The sequence below is a fragment of the Littorina saxatilis genome, linkage group LG14 (assembly GCF_037325665.1).
Source record: "Littorina saxatilis isolate snail1 linkage group LG14, US_GU_Lsax_2.0, whole genome shotgun sequence".
Taxonomy (NCBI): domain Eukaryota; kingdom Metazoa; phylum Mollusca; class Gastropoda; order Littorinimorpha; family Littorinidae; genus Littorina; species Littorina saxatilis.
The window spans coordinates 45,725,784-45,741,740 of NC_090258.1; the positions used below are offsets into that span (position 1 = coordinate 45,725,784).

At 41.8% G+C, this 15,957-nt stretch overlaps 1 protein-coding gene across 2 annotated transcripts in view; it reads left to right on the forward strand.

The window, feature by feature from the left end:
• The window catches only part of LOC138947878 (carbohydrate sulfotransferase 3-like), a 29,404-nt gene extending 14,946 nt beyond the window's left edge, over positions 1-14,458 (forward strand). Inside the window, exons 2-5 of one of the 2 annotated variants that reach the window (XM_070319447.1) lie at positions 4,076-4,184; positions 7,958-8,026; positions 10,757-10,922; positions 13,508-14,458. In XM_070319447.1, the coding sequence (XP_070175548.1) occupies positions 4,076-4,184; positions 7,958-8,026; positions 10,757-10,922; positions 13,508-14,339 (1,176 nt within the window). In that variant the 3' untranslated portion in view covers positions 14,340-14,458. The remainder of the gene's footprint in view (positions 1-4,075; positions 4,185-7,957; positions 8,027-10,756; positions 10,923-13,507) is intronic. The other variant, XM_070319448.1, reaches the window with a different exon arrangement.
• Positions 14,459-15,957: the final 1,499 nt, after the last annotated feature.

A 15,957-nucleotide genomic window follows, 5' to 3' on the forward strand; every position in this document is an offset into this window, starting at 1 on the left:
CTCTTGTTAGTGTTGAAATGCGGATCAAAACACACAAACAGTAATACATTTAACCATTACCAGGTGTTGTTTACCAACTGTTAACTGCTAAGTACACAGCTTAACGTCTGGTATCCAGCAGTGAGAATGCTATGTTTTATGGATCGGTTTTGTTTGACGTTTTCATTTAACGTGACTGACATCTGTTTCTCCGCACCATGGGTTTTAATCTTAGCAAACGGGGCGAAGACAGTGCTCTGGTGCACACTCATTCCTTTCCAACAGATTTGTTTTTAAAGTTTTACAACACCTCAGGGGTCGTGAAGACAAAAGTCTACCACAAAGCGGATAGCGGGGTTTCATGAAATAGCTGTAATAATATGCCAGCTAAATTAATGCAGCGTTTACCGGGAAACAACCAATGCTACTGTTATAAAAGTTACCTCCCTCGTCTGCTTAGAAAAATCGAGGTGTTTGTTGGTTTTGTGACCCTCCACCACGGAATGAGTCGCATGTGTCACCGTTGCATGATTTTCATATTTTTACATTTTCTTAAATAGTTGTGTATGCTCTATCCAGGGGTGAAAACCGTTTTAGAAAAGAGCAACACTTTTCGAGTTATAAGCCTGTGACTAAGGTGACCGTCACACTGTTACCAGACATCCCCCGGACTTATATTAAGCCTAGCGCAGAACCGCGCGAGGTGACATGCGACTCATTCCGTGGTGGAGGGTCACATATATCTAGAAATTCTATTGTGTCGTGTACAAAAGCAGTATCCAACAAAAACGTTAACATTGCATTTGTATCATAAATCAACAGGGTACAAACCAAGGGGGACATTAACGCCCCTCCCTCGGCGTTATGCGTATTTGTCTCGAGAAATAAGGTTTCTTCCAATGTCTTACTTTATTGGATGCCGTGACTCAAACCCTCGCCAGCAGAGACAGAGAGCTTAGAAAAGAAGTACGTTGTACCTTGTTCCTGATCATTTGCCTGGCTTATTTTCCATCTGGGCCATTGAGGCAAAGAAAGGGCTCAGGTGCAAACACATATTTTGTCAAGAGATTTAAACTTTATCTACCTGACGGGCTGAATGCTGCCCTTCCCACAAATCATATCAACATTTGTGTCCTTGCCCTCTGACGTTTGACAAATCTCACTCACTTCGGTTCTACAACACATGTGAAGTAATGGAAACAAAAGTCTTCCAAAATCGGACGGCGGGATTTCGTGTCATATAGCCGTTATTACGAGTTACTGTGGAACCCCTGTTTTAAGACTCCCTCCCTTTTAAGACCTGTTTTCTCAGATTGTTTTCTATTTATAGCCTTCATACATGTACCTCCTTTTCAAGACTTGAGTTTCTCAGTTTTGTGGCGGTCTTAACATGGGGTTTTCACTGTACTACAGTGTGAACTTGTTCGCGACTGACAGGCGGTTGTGGTCTTGGAGATCGCATGGCAATGCGTTCACGCTTGATGAGGGCGGTGCCCGTCTCCTCTCCCTTGCTGCCTTGGTTTAAACACAACTGTATTCAATTACTATCATGACATATTTGGGAAGAGTGGGTCACGTCACAACGATATTATATTAAATGCACAGAAGACACACACGCAAAGTTAATACATTTAATGATCGGCGAAAATGTCACTGAAGTACACAAAGATCGAGGCATAGTCAATAAGTGAGACTACGAAGAACAGTTGGTTAGGCAGCATATGTTTCACTGGATGAATACCCGGCTTCGCCGGGTGGATTGCGAGACAGAGTATGAAGCCGGGTGGATCGCGAGACAGATTATGCAGCGTGGCGGTTCGCCGGCTTGGAGCACGTGTTGCCAATTTTCATCGACCAGTTTGTGCCCGGGGTCCACCTGAATATGCCCACCAAATTTGAAGCAGATCCATCGAGAACTTTGGCCGTGCATCGCGAACACACACACACACACACACACACACACACACACACACACACACACACACACACACACACACACACATACACAGAAACACCGGCAAAGCTCCTGACTATTAATGGTTGAAATTCATATTTACGATGGGAGGGGTAGTATTAGTGGCAATATTTTGAAGATGGGAGGGATTTTGTACTCGAATTGCAATACTTAGATGTACTTTCCTGTGCAGAAAAGCGCTGGTCGTTGTGTGGCGGAAGTGAAAGAAGTGAAGAAGTAGAGCCGAAAAAAAAGTGTTTTGTTTCGTAATTCGTATTGCCAAACAGAGTATTCACCGCTTAGAGCACGTGTTGAAAATGTGAACATTTTCATCGACCAGTTTGAATGACTCGCAAGAGAGTACAATGCGGTGGTGGTTACTGAAAGAGAAAAGAGCACAGTGTTGAAAGTGATTTGATCTGTTTTAAGACAGACACAGAAACTGCACCGGCAAAGCTCCTGACTATTAATGTTGCAATGAATATTTACGATTGGAGGGGTAGTATTAGTGGCAATATTTTGAAGATGGGAGGGATTTTGTACACGAATTGCAATACTTAGATCTAAACCAACATTGAAAACTCGGCAGGTTTCAAGTAGAAGGGAAGCTACTGCTGCTTCATAAATATATATCGATAATAATTTGTCTTGGGCCCATCATGTTCGGTCGTTATGTAAAACAATGTCGAGAGAAATATATCAGTTAAATAGAATTAAACACTTTCTAGATCAGCACTCAAGGTTATTATACTTTAAGGCATACAAACCATCACAGATTATTGTTCGACCATCTGGGACTCTGCCAGTGCTAATATTTTAAAACCATTGTATAGTTTACATAGGCGAGCGCTAAAACTAATTTTACTGAAACAATCCAGTCTTGTATTTGATGATTATAAGAAACTGAAGATTCTCCCATTAAAAGAAAGATTCAAATTAAATGAAGGCGTGCTCCTTCACAAAATACTTTCCGGCCGTGCACCACGAACTTTCGTTGCAAATTTTAAAGTCAAACCAAACCGAAAATTGAACGTCCCAATGCCAAGGATAGATCTCTTCAAGTCAAGCTTGCCTATTCTGGTCGCGTCCTGTGGAATTCTCTCCCGGAATTTGTGCGAGTCCCAATGAGTCTCAATACTTTCAAAAAACACCTTTCATTGTATTTAATGTTAAATTACGAAAAATCACAGTGATGGAAGACTTCGTTTAGTTATATTTTCATTTGTCCAAAGCATCAGTGTTCATTATATCCACACAAAAACACTCAAAGCTTTAATAACACATTTACTTATGCACAGTGTGTATTCAGCATTGTTTTCACTACGTTACATATATTTGTGTATAATATGTAATATGTAAATATTCATATGTTGTTGTTTTTTTCTACCTTTTTTCTACGTGAATATCCGTGTAAATATGTGATTAGATTAGTCCCCTCTCTGGGCGAGGGCTGGTTGAAAAAAAGCTCGTTGTACTGCTTATGCTACAACCCTCGAAAAATAACATTTGATTTGATTTGATTTGATATGAACTCTCTCTCTCTCTCTCTCTCTCTCTCTCTCTCTCTCTCTCTCTCTCTCTCTCTCTCTCTCTCTCTCTCTCTCTCGATATCTATGTCAGTCAGTCTGTCACTCTGTCTCTCTCTATGTCAGACAGTCTATCTCTCTATCTATCTCTGTCTGTCTGTGTGTCTTTCTGTCTGTCTGTCTCTCTCTCTCTTAAATCTCTCTCTCTCTCTCTCTCTCTCTCTCTCTCTCTCTCTCTCTATGTCAGTCAGTTTGTCACTCTGTCTCACTCTATGTCAGACAGTCTATCTCTCTATCTAGCTCTGTCTGTCTGTGTGTCTTTCTGTCTGTTTGTCTCTCTCTCTCTCTCTCTCTCTCAAATCTCTCTCTCTCTCTCTCTATGTCAGTCAGTCTGTCACTCTGTCTCTCTCTATGTCAGACAGTCTATCTCTGTATCTATCTCTGTCTGTCTATGTGTCTTTCTGTCTGTCTGTCTCTCTCAAATCTCTCTCTCTCTCTCTCTCTCTCTCTCTCTCTCTCTCTCTCTCTCTCTCTCTCTTTCTCTCTCTCTCTCTCCACCATGCGACTAATCTCACGCTCGTAATTCAATGTTGTGTTGTTGTTCTGCTCTGTTCAGAGGCGGTTCCTGGGACTGATGTTCCATCGACTGACGATGAGAAAGTCGTTTGTCCTGCTCCTCATTCCAGCCGCCTTTCTACTGTATGTGTCCTTTCAAGCCAGTCGCAGTAAGTATTCTTGCAGTACCGGTAAATGGCACTAGAGTTTGGAGGGAGGGGGGGGGGGGGGGGGGGTGCTCTAACTCAAGTCGGCTCTTGTTTTCAGCTGAGAGGAAGCGATTCGATTTCGCAAGCATCTTCTTTTGAAATGAAATTAAAATGAAACTGTCAATTAATGGGTTGAATGGTCGTTTAGTTAAGTGATTTGACACTTATTTGAGTTTGGCTTTTCCCCCTGTGTATATATCTCTCTTACCTCCTTGGGCTTCTGTGTATCTCTGTTCTCCTATCATCCTATTCTGTGTATCTCTGTTCTCCTATCATCCTATTCTGCCTCTCCGTCTGTCGGTTTGTCTGGTTGTCTGTCTATAAGTGTGTCTTAATTTCTGCCTCAGGCTGTCTGTCTCGTTTTGACTATGTCTATGTCTCTGTCCATGTCTGCCTGTCTGTCTCTGTCTGCCTGTCTGTCTGTCTGTCTGTCTCTATTTCTCTCTCTCTCTCTCTCTCTCTCTCTCTCTCTCTCTCTCTCTCTCTCTCTCTCTCTCTCTCGGATTCTGAGGTTTGTGTTCCAGGTTACAGTGTTGTACGCAGAAACCCCCAACAATGTAAAGAAACTGGATTGCTTGTGTATATAAGTGAATCATTGACTTACACACGTTTAACACATTTAGAACAGTTTGTGGAATCCGTCTGGATCGAGGTCAAATTAAAAAAGGCACCTCCAATGCTTATTGGTTTCTGCTATAGAAATCCAGCAGAACGTGCAAACTGGACTGACAAATGTTCACATAATTATATATGTTAGATGCTGCTTTGATAGAATCAAAAGAAACCATTCTCTTAGGAGATTTTAATATTGATTTATGAAAGCAAAATAAACCATGGTTAGATAGGTTCAACCTTTATGATCTCAAACAAGTCGTGAACACCCCTACTAGGGTTACTGCATCTACAAGCACTTTGATAGATCATGTCTATGTTTCTAACACCCGTAACGTTGCAGAAGTTTGTGTTCCAACCAGCGGCTGTAGTGATCATTTTCCTATTTGTCTCACGTGGTCAAGAAAGGGTGTAAACATCCCCAAAGTTGGTCACAAGACAGTAAAGTACCGCTCCTTTACTAAATTTAACGAGAACGCCTTTCTTGTAGACTTAAGTAATTCTTCTCTCTCTGATGTTTATAATTATACGGATCCTGATAATGCAATAACACACTGGATAAATGTCTTTACAGAAATATACGATAAACATGTCCAGTGGAAAATTAAGAGAGTCAAGCAAATAGTAAAACCTAAATGGTTTGCTACTGAATTACAAGATGCTATTGGCCATCGTGATTTCTTAAAATCAGTTGGCAAGGAAGCGGAGTATAGAGAACAGAGAAATAAAGTAAACTCACTTAAACGAACAAAAAAGATCAAGTACTTTCATGACCTAGCATCATCAAAGCAAAACTCAAAGAATATATGGAAAGCAATAAATGAACTTACAAATAAAACGATTGCCAGTCATTCAAGTTGTGTTAAGGACATAATTATTATCCCCTGATGACTTAAACACGCATTTTTCTAAAATAGCTGAACAAGTTATTACAAATGACAAACCCAATTTGAACAATTTGAAAGTGTTAGAAGAATATTGTGAGTCGAAACAAGTTTCAAGTCAAGCGAATATTCCTCTACTTACAGTACCTGAAGTTTTTTACGCACTTACACACCTTAAGCAAACAGGCTCCCGGGGAATCGACGGCCTCGATGGTAGGATTCTTAAATTGTCAGCCCCTGTAATTTCTGAAACACTCACTTACCTTTATAATCTCTGTTTAGACAAACATTATTTCCCAGTCGCCCTGAAACAGGCTAAAGTCATTCCTCTGTTTAAATCAGGTGACAAAAAAGACCCATCAAACTATAGGCCAATTTCAATATTCAAATTCAAAACCACTTGAAAAACACATAAGCAAACATATTCTAACGCATTTTAACCAAAACAATTTACTTCACCCTAAACAATCGGGTTTTAGAGCTAACCATTCTTGCCATACTGCCTTTGTTTCTCTTGTTGATCAATGGCTGGAGAAAATAAACGACAATGAATTCTGTGGTGCCATTTTTGTTGATTTTGCTAAAGCCTTTGACGTTATTGATCACACGTTATTATTGAGAACATTCGCATTGTAATTTGTATGGCGTCGGAATCGAAACTGTCAAACTTATTAGTTCATTTCTCACCGGCAGACAATAAACTGTACTAACAAACGCCTCGGCGTCGAGCATGCAAGAAGTAAAATACGGTGTACCACAAGGATCGGTTTTAGGACCCCTCCTCTTCTCTATATTATATACATTAATGACCTCCCACTACATATTCAAAATGTATGTGAACTTTTTGCTTTTGCAGATGACACCACAATTCACTCCAGCAACACAAATTTAACTCGCTTATCAGAATCAATTCAAAGGAGTTTAAACCAGTTGACAGAATGGACTGAACTAAACCATATGTCTCTTAACCCAAAGAAAACCAAATATATGGTCATAACAACAAGACAAAAACGCCAGAATATTTGTTCAGCTGGTCCTGCTTTAATGATAGATGGTGAAATAGTGGAAAAAGTCGACCATCACAAACTGCTGGGTTTTAATATTGATATTAACAACTTGTCTTGGTCAACCCACATAGAGCAACTTAGTAAAGTGGTGTCAAAGAAAGTGTATCTCTTATCTAGAATTAAACACTTCCTGAACTGCCACACCAGAAAGTTATTCTTCATTGCTCATATTCAATCTGTTATTGATTACGCATCCACTCTATGGGACTCAGCAAGTGAAAATTCCTTAAAACCACTTAGCAGATTACATAAAAGAGCGCTAAAAGTAGTATTACTAAAGCACACTACCCTCACAGAGTTAGACTACATACATTTAGGAATCTTACCTCTAAAGTCAAGACTGTTTTTTAACAAAGGAATCTTTATGCATAAAATTATATCCGAAACTCTACCCCAAACCATTTGTTCAAAGTTCTCTTTGAAAAATTCACACCACCTTATGAAATTTAACACTCCTCTTCCTAGGATAGACTTATTTAAGTCTAGTCTAGTTTATTCAGGTGGCCGTCTCTGGAACGCTCTTCCGAATGCCTTACGGGAAGCTACCAGCACAGATTCTTTCAAAAACAAATATATATCCCATTTAATGAAAATAGTATATTCTTGATTGTTATGTGCTTTGGGACACAGTCACTCACTTTTGATTTATTGTTTTGTTCACGAAATTATGATGTTCTGCATAATATCCGGCCATTGTCTTTTAGAGTTGATGTACTATTGCATAGTATTCTGACTCTAAGTCTAATTGACTTGCAAATGTTTGCTTTGCACCTTGTCATGAACATTTATAAACTGCAATGTTTCATATGATGCACGTATGTACATAAACGTATACTGTTTCACTAATTATGTAAGTATGTATTAGTAGTTATTATAATAGATTTAGTCCCTCTTTAGGGCGAGGGCCAGATGCAAAAAAGTATACCAATGCTTATTCTGTTACCCTCGTAAAATAAAGAATTGTCATTGTCATTGTCATTGTCATTGTCTCTTTCTCTCTCTCTCTCTCTCTCTCTCTCTCTCTCTCTCTCTCTCTCTCTCTCTCAATCTCTCTCTCTCTCTCTCTCTCTCTCTCTCTCTCTTTCCTCCTCCTCCTCCTCCTCCTCCTCCTCTCTCCAAATTCAGATGGAAGGTTTTAACCACAAAGCAAATACTATTTGTGTTGTTTCAGGTTTACTACGCACTGCCTCCGGCCCGCTTGCGAATATTCTGTATTTGCAGTCGGTACACAAGGACTCAGGTACGTGCACAAGTAATGGTGTACATAGTTTATTTCATGTCATGGTTGAGATAGGTATTTGGCTAGATTCCGAATCTACCTGGATAGAATCAAACAGGTCGCGTGAAAAAAAAAATCAAAACATATATTTAATCATTCGGCTGGAAACTTCAAGATCAACACGGGATCAGTCCATCCTGAACTCAGGTCAAAATGAGTTCGGCTCATTCTCTCCCTGACCGGACGCGACAGTCCTACGCGAATCTATCAAAACTAGGAATAAAGAGTTATCTCCCATAAAGAGTTTTTCGCGAGCACTGATCTAAATTTGAGATCAGTTTTCGCGAGACGAAAATGATTGCAGATTAGCCGACTTCCACAGTGATCTCCGTTCTGTTCTTCACAGTTATGATAAAGACATCGTTCTAAGGTCAAAACAAGTCGAAATTTTGGGACTGCTGCCGGAAGGAGACCGTAATAAATTATATGGTTGCATCACTACAGAAACAATCGTCTGCTTCAGCGAACGCCGAAACCAAACGGTTGATTATCACGTGATACTTTTGCCATATTTAGAGTTTGCACAGTAAATACAGCCGCGAAAAAATAGCTCCCTTGAAACTGTCTTACAAATCAATTCCTTTGTAATTTAAAAATTACACAACACCATGAAAAATCATTATCGACGATCGCGAATCTGCTTATATCAATAATACATAACAAAAAGCTCTAAATATGTAAAAAAAAAAATCAAAAAAAATCGGTTTTCTTGCCAGACAAGGACACTCAAGGCATCCTGTCAGGGAGAGAATGAGCCGAACTCATTTTCACCTGAGTTCAGGATGGGGATTAGTCATCTCCAAAACTAGTAAAGTTTGGCTAGCCATACGTCACAAAGGTGGGACGAACTGATTCACCTTGGATTTGCGCACGTTTTCATTAAAAACAGGACTATCTAATTTCGATTCAGACAATGATAAAGAATGCATTGACATGATTTGTTTTTAAAATCCGGTACTAAATTATGATATCTGAGTTTATTAAAACAAAAACATAATTGTACACAATGCACAACAAACTGGAGTACCTTAAAAATCATTGATTGAATCTGACATAATGAATATTTTAATTTTACATTTTGGATGGTTTTATCGATTGTTTGACGTATTCTTTTTGTCATGTTGACAGTTATAATCTGAACTTTTCTGTTTTCTTGTCTTCTTCTGTCTTCTTCTGCGTTCGTGGGCTGAAACTCCCACGTACACTCGTGTTTTTTGCACGAGTGGAATTTTACGTGTATGACCGTTTTTTACCCCGCCATTTAGGCACCCATACGCCGTTTTCGGAGGAAGCATGCTGGGTATTTTCGTGTTTCTATAACCCACCAAACTCTGACATGGATTACAGGATCTTTTTCGTGTTCGGACACCGAGGAGAGTCTGCACACAAAGTTGACTCTGGGAAATAAATCTCTCGCCGAACGTGGGGACGAACTCACGCTGACAGCGGCCAACTGGATGCAAATACAGCGCGCTACCGACTGAGCTACTTCCCCGCCCTGTTTTCTTCTATATATATATACGACTTGTGTCTGTGTGTGTGTGTGTCCGCGATGCACGGCCAAAGTTCTCGATGGATCTCTTTAAAATTTGGTGGCCATATTCAGGTAGACCCCGGACACAACCTGCTCGATGAGATATTTCAACACGTGCTCTCAGCGCGCAGCGCTGAACCGATTTTGGTTTTTCTGTTCATCTTCCCAGATCCATTCCCAGTAACTCTTCCTTATCTTCTCCAGTGTTTTGCGTTTATCTCCCTTCCTTCGTGTGGCGTCAATCCATATTCCCGTTATACTATTTTAAGAAGGTCACTGCACGTTACTATTTTTAGAATGTCACTGTCCACAACGCTTTCATCCCGGCGAAGCCGGGTATTACTCTTCCTTATCTTCTCCAGTGTTTTGCGCGTTTATCTCCCTTCCTTCGTGCGGTGCGCCGGCAAAGCCGGCGTACACCCGGCAAAGCCGGGTTCCCGGCGCAGCCGGGTATTCGGCTCTACTTCTTCCCGGCGAAGCCGTACCCGGCGAAGCGGGTATTCATCTAGTGTTATATAGTTGCCCCTCAAAAGGATTGGGTCAAATGCAGGGCCGGACTAGGTAAGTACTGGGGGGGAGGGGGGGTTACAGGTGGGGGTCCAGGGGGCAAAGCCCCCTTGGTGGGGGTTAAGCTGAACGTTTGTTGATGTCTCTGGAGGGAAAGGAAGCCTCTCCTTGAACGAAAAAGGTTAAACAACAATTGGAGGGGGTGAGAGGTGCGATTTCTCCTCGGATTTCATGATGATCCAGATGATCCCCTCCCTCCCCCACAAAAAAAAAATGCGTTTGGGAGGTACATGCTTAAGCCAGGGGGGGGGGGTTGCACAACCCCTGTACCCCCCCCCCCCCCCCCTAGTCCGGCCCTGAGATGAACAAAGCATATATGTGCCTGCATGCTTATTCTGTCATTATCTGAAAATAAAATCAATTCAGTTCTGTACCTCGAACATTGTGTGTTATTTGTTTCGCTTCGGTTAGTTCCCTCTTCTTCCTTTTTTTTTCATTTTGCACCTCAGGACGTTGGCAACGAACAAGAAAGTAGTGCACTATGACTGAATGTTACGTCACGACTTGCTGATGCACATTTTTGTTTTAGATTGTACCTTGTGTGTTATGAGTTTCATCTTAATTGTTTCCCCGTTCTGTTTCTCCCTCAGCAGACCCCGGGAGCAATGGTGGCAAGATCATTCTCATGACGTATGGAAGGAGTGGGTCATCATTTACGTCAGAGATAATTCAGCAAGACCCCGGTGTCTTCTACACATTTGAACCCCTCTACAATTTGATCCGGCGATACCTTGGAAAAACTGGTGTCAAGAAACTGTAAGTCTACCTGTTTGCTGCCATGCGGACGATGGAAATATAATATATTCTGTTTTGTTTTGTTAATGTTTGTATTTTGTTGCTGTTTTCTTTTGTTTTCTTGTTTTGCTTCTGTTTTGCTTTATTTAGTTTTCTTCCTGTTTGCTATTTGTTTGTTTGTTTGCTTAACGCCCAGCCGACCACGAAGGGCCATATCAGGGCGGTGCTGCTTTGACATATAACGTGCGCCACACACAAGACAGAAGTCGCAGCACAGGCTTCATGTCTCACCCAGTCACATTATTCTGACACCGGACCAACCAGTCCTAGCACTAACCCCATAATGCCAGACGCCAAGCGGAGCAGCCACTAGATTGCCAATTTTAAAGTCTTGGGTATGACCCGGCCGGGGTTCGAACCCACGACCTCCCGATCACGGGGCGGACGCCTTACCACTAGGCCAACCGTGCCGGTCTGTTTGCTATTGACTCTGACTGTTTACCATGCATAAATCAAAAACCTAAACAAAGCAAAGCAGTTAGGGAATTTCAGTCTCCTTTCTTTCAATAATTGTATTGTTCTAAGAGACACGTTAAAACAGTTTGGTTACATTTACTCTCAGTTTATTACAAACCTGGTATGCTAGGACAGCCAGCTTGATGCACTAAGCTTACATTTCAAGCTCTTTTAATTCCATACTTCTTATGTTGACCGAGTTAGTTTGAGACATTTAGCTCGAAGTTCACTCATGGTTACATAATTGTACTCTCTGTTCATTACAAAAGGAAAGCTAGTTTGATACACCAAGCTTAAAATGCAATCTCTTTTAATTTTATACTTCTTATGTTGACCGAGTTATTGTGAAACATTTAGCTCGAAGTTCACTCATGTTTCCTTCCATACGTGTGCTTTTGATAGATTTAGTGTCGAACGCAGAAGAAGAAGAAGAAGAAGAAGAAGATAGATTTAGTAAATACGTAAACAGTTGATAACCGGCACGGTTGGCCTAGTGGTAAGGCGTCCGCCCCGTGATCGGGAGGTCGTGGGTTCGAACCCCGACCGGGTCATACCTAAGGCTTATAATTGGCAATCTAGTGGCTGCTCTGCCTGGCGTCTGGCATTATGGGGTTAGTGCTAGGACTGGTTGGTCCGGTGTCAAAATAATGAGACTGGGTGAGACATGAAACCTGTGCTGCGACTTCTGTCTTGTGTGTGGCGCACGTTATATGTCAAAGCAGCACCGCCCTGATATGGCCCTTCGTGGTCGGCTGGGCGTTAAGCAAACAAACAAACAGTTGATAGAGCTTGTTTTAGAAGACACTAAACTTGAATGTTACTCTGTATTCGGTCCACCTGTCGTTTCTTTGGCTCACTGTTAACAGAGAAAGTAAATAAGGGAAACTAAGCCTTACCTGTGTCCCATGTCAGGGTGTATACTGACTACCTGTGTTCCATGTCAGGGTGTACACTGACTACCTGTGTCCCATGTCAGGGTGTATACTGACTACCTGTGTCCCATGTCAGGGTGTACACTGACTACCTGTGTCCCATGTCAGGGTGTACACTGACTACCTGTGTCCCATGTCAGGGTGTACACTGACTACCTGTGTTCCATGTCAGGGTGTATACTGACTACCTGTGTCCCATGTCAGGGTGTACACTGACTACCTGTGTCCCATGTCAGGGTGTATACTGACTACCTGTGTCCCATGTCAGGGTGTACACTGACTACCTGTGTCCCATGTCAGGGTGTACACTGACTACCTGTGTCCCATGTCAGGGTGTACACTGACTACCTGTGTCCCATGTCAGGGTGTATACTGACTACCTGTGTCCCATGTCAGGGTGTACACTGATTACCTGTGTCCCATGTCAGGGTGTACACTGACTACCTGTGTCCCATGTCAGGGTGTACACTGACTACCTGTGTCCCATGTCAGGGTGTATACTGACTACCTGTGTCCCATGTCAGGGTGTATACTGACTACCTGTGTCCCATGTCAGGGTGTACACTGACTACCTGTGTCCCATGTCAGGGTGTACACTGACTACCTGTGTCCCATGTCAGGGTGTACACTGACTACCTGTGTCCCATGTCAGGGTGTATACTGACTACCTGTGTCCCATGTCAGGGTGTACACTGACTACCTGTGTCCCATGTCAGGGTGTATACTGACTACCTGTGTCACACAGAGTTGAGCTGGAACGCGCAACATGAATTGTATTTTTGTTTTTGTTTTATATATTTATTTATCTTTTCATTGATAGCATTTTTGTCGATACATATTTATTTATGTATTATTTCTTTCTTTATGTAGCTATTTATCTATGTGATTCCAGGGCATGCACAGAGCTTACGCTTGACTAAGGACTTCCAGCAGTCTGAATATTGGACACTTATGTTTGTGTAACATCGTGTCTTTTTTTGTGCTAAAGATGAACGTGGTTTGGTTCTTTAAAATGTGTATCCTCTCAGACGTACTACTCTCACTGTCCATTTCCGTTTTCTACCATTGTCATTACTCTATTACCGATGTTGCCTATATTGAAAGTGCTGGCTGACTTTGTTTTCTGAATGACTACATGTGACTGTGTTTCAATGGCAGGGTTTACCCCAACACAACGGATTGGGCCACCGCCTACGACAAGGAGTCGATAGCAATCATGGAGGTCTTCCTCACCTGCGGGTTCGAATCCATGAACAGCCGAGACATCAACAACTTTCAGCTACGGAATTCTGCCGACAGTCGCTTGCTGTGGGGATGCGTGCAGAGGAAAGGCAATTGGACCCCCGTAGACGCATTGGACTGTTTCATTAAGGCCAGGAAAGCGTGTTTTGAATGCCCAGTCAAAATGGTCAAGACCATAAGAATCAGAGGCTCGGCGGTGAGGAAGATGATGGAGAAACACCCGGATCTGAAGATCCTCTACCTCATTCGGGACCCGCGCGGGACCCTCGCGTCTCAGCAGCGAGTGTTCAACAACTTCAAATGGGAGGAGACTGCCAACTTCTCCGCCAACTACTGCCAGACTTTCCGCGAGGACCTGGCGGAGATTGGCCAGTTGTTGGAACGGTTCCCTGGCAGGTTGAGGCTGCTCCGCTATGAGAACATGGCGGAGAACCCATTGAAAGAGTCCGAGGCCATGTACCGCTTCCTTGGCTTGGACTTCACGCCCACTGTGCGCGAGTTTGTGTTTAACAAGACTATGGCGGGCCAGAAGGGCAAGAGTGCTTACAGCACGTCCCGTCAAAACTCCACGGAGACGGCCAACTCTTGGCGGAAGAAGCTGACCATTGCGGCCGCGATGATCATCGACCGAAACTGCAAGGACATTTATCAACATCTCGGCTACCTTCCCGTAAACACGTTGATGGAGATGACTGATGTTTCTCACAGTTTGAAAAAGAAGGTGGCTTTTCATGGCCAGGAACTTTGATGTGAAGCAGTGTCTGCTGTTGTGAGTGAGTGGTAACTGTTGCCTGTTGAGCTGTTGAGTGACTCTCTGTGATTTAATGACGACTGCTTTGATTTTATGTTCGCTGAATTGCTTGTGTTTATCCAAGCGGAGCGCGGGCGAAGCCCGCGCGTAGCGAGGTAGTTTTTTTTTTCATCTCCCAGCACTGAAATTTTTTTTGCCAAGTGGTGTCTGTCTGTGAACATTGTTCTAGAATTCATCTTTTAGCACAATATTAGCGACACTGTTTGGACAATTCTATTAAAATTAGGCGTACAAACTGATTTTGTTTCGGGGAATCCTCTCAGAGGATCAGAATTTTCATATAATATCATCGGAAGCTGTTACAACGGGAAAATGTGAAACTTTTGTCACTTTTTAACATGGAATTTCATCTTTGAGCGTTTCAAGCGGACTTTAATAAAATAGTTATTTGCGAATTAAGCAGCGGAAGACACTCACCGGTTCAACATGTGTATGGTCATTAAACCTCAAAACATTTCAGTAAGTGGTTTAGACAAACACCTCCGACATGTGAGGGTGACTGGTTTGTAGCTGAAGAGTTTTTTTCTAAAGTGTGTTCTAAATACAAATGACGTACTGGTAATGATGTAATGAGTTGTTCTAATCTTGGTCTTGGAACTCTTGCTGTTCCAAGCTTGTTCTTAGCAAGTCTTGGTGACGAGAACAAAGACTATCAATGAAATCTTTAGAAATAACCTCTGACAACGACGACGATGACGACGACGACGACGATAACAACAACAACAACAAATGACATCGACGACGACGACAACAACAACAACAACAACAACAACAACAACAACAACAACAAAAACAACAACACGAGAACAACAACAATCACGACAACGAACATGACAACAACAACACCAACAACTACGACGACAACTACAACGACTGGGTTATGATGACATCACCAATGATTTAAAGGCCGTTAAAAAATCGTTAAATCCTATTTCTTCACTGATTCTTATGAAATTTTAAAGGTAGGTTTGTTGTCCCCAACTTATTTTCACTCCATACTTTTCCAGAAGAAAAACATAATTTTGGCAGTTAAAAACCGTTACATTTCAATTCTTCACCGATATTTATGAAATTTTGTGGGTAGGTTCGTTGTCCCCAACTGATTTTCACTCTATACTTTTCCAGAAGAAAGACATAATTTTGGCAGTTAAAAAACGTTAAATTTCAATTCTTCACCTATCTTTATGAAATTTAGTGGGTGGGTCCGTTGTCCCAAACTGAATTTTAAGACATACTTTTCCAGACAAAAAACCTTATTTTTGGCAGTTAAAAACCGTTAAATCTCAATTCTTCATCGATATTTATGAAATTTTGTGGGTAGGTTCGTTGTCCCCAACTGATTTTCACTCCATACTTTTCCAGAAGAAAAACATAATTTTGGCAGTTAAAAACCGTTAAATTCCATTTCCTTACCGATCTTTGTGAAATTTTGTGAACATGTCCGTTGTACTTTAAAACTGAATCTCATGACCCACATGTCAAGAAAAAACCCCTACATGTCGGCAGTTAAAAACAGTTAAATGGCATTTCTTCACCAATCTTTATGAAAGATTGT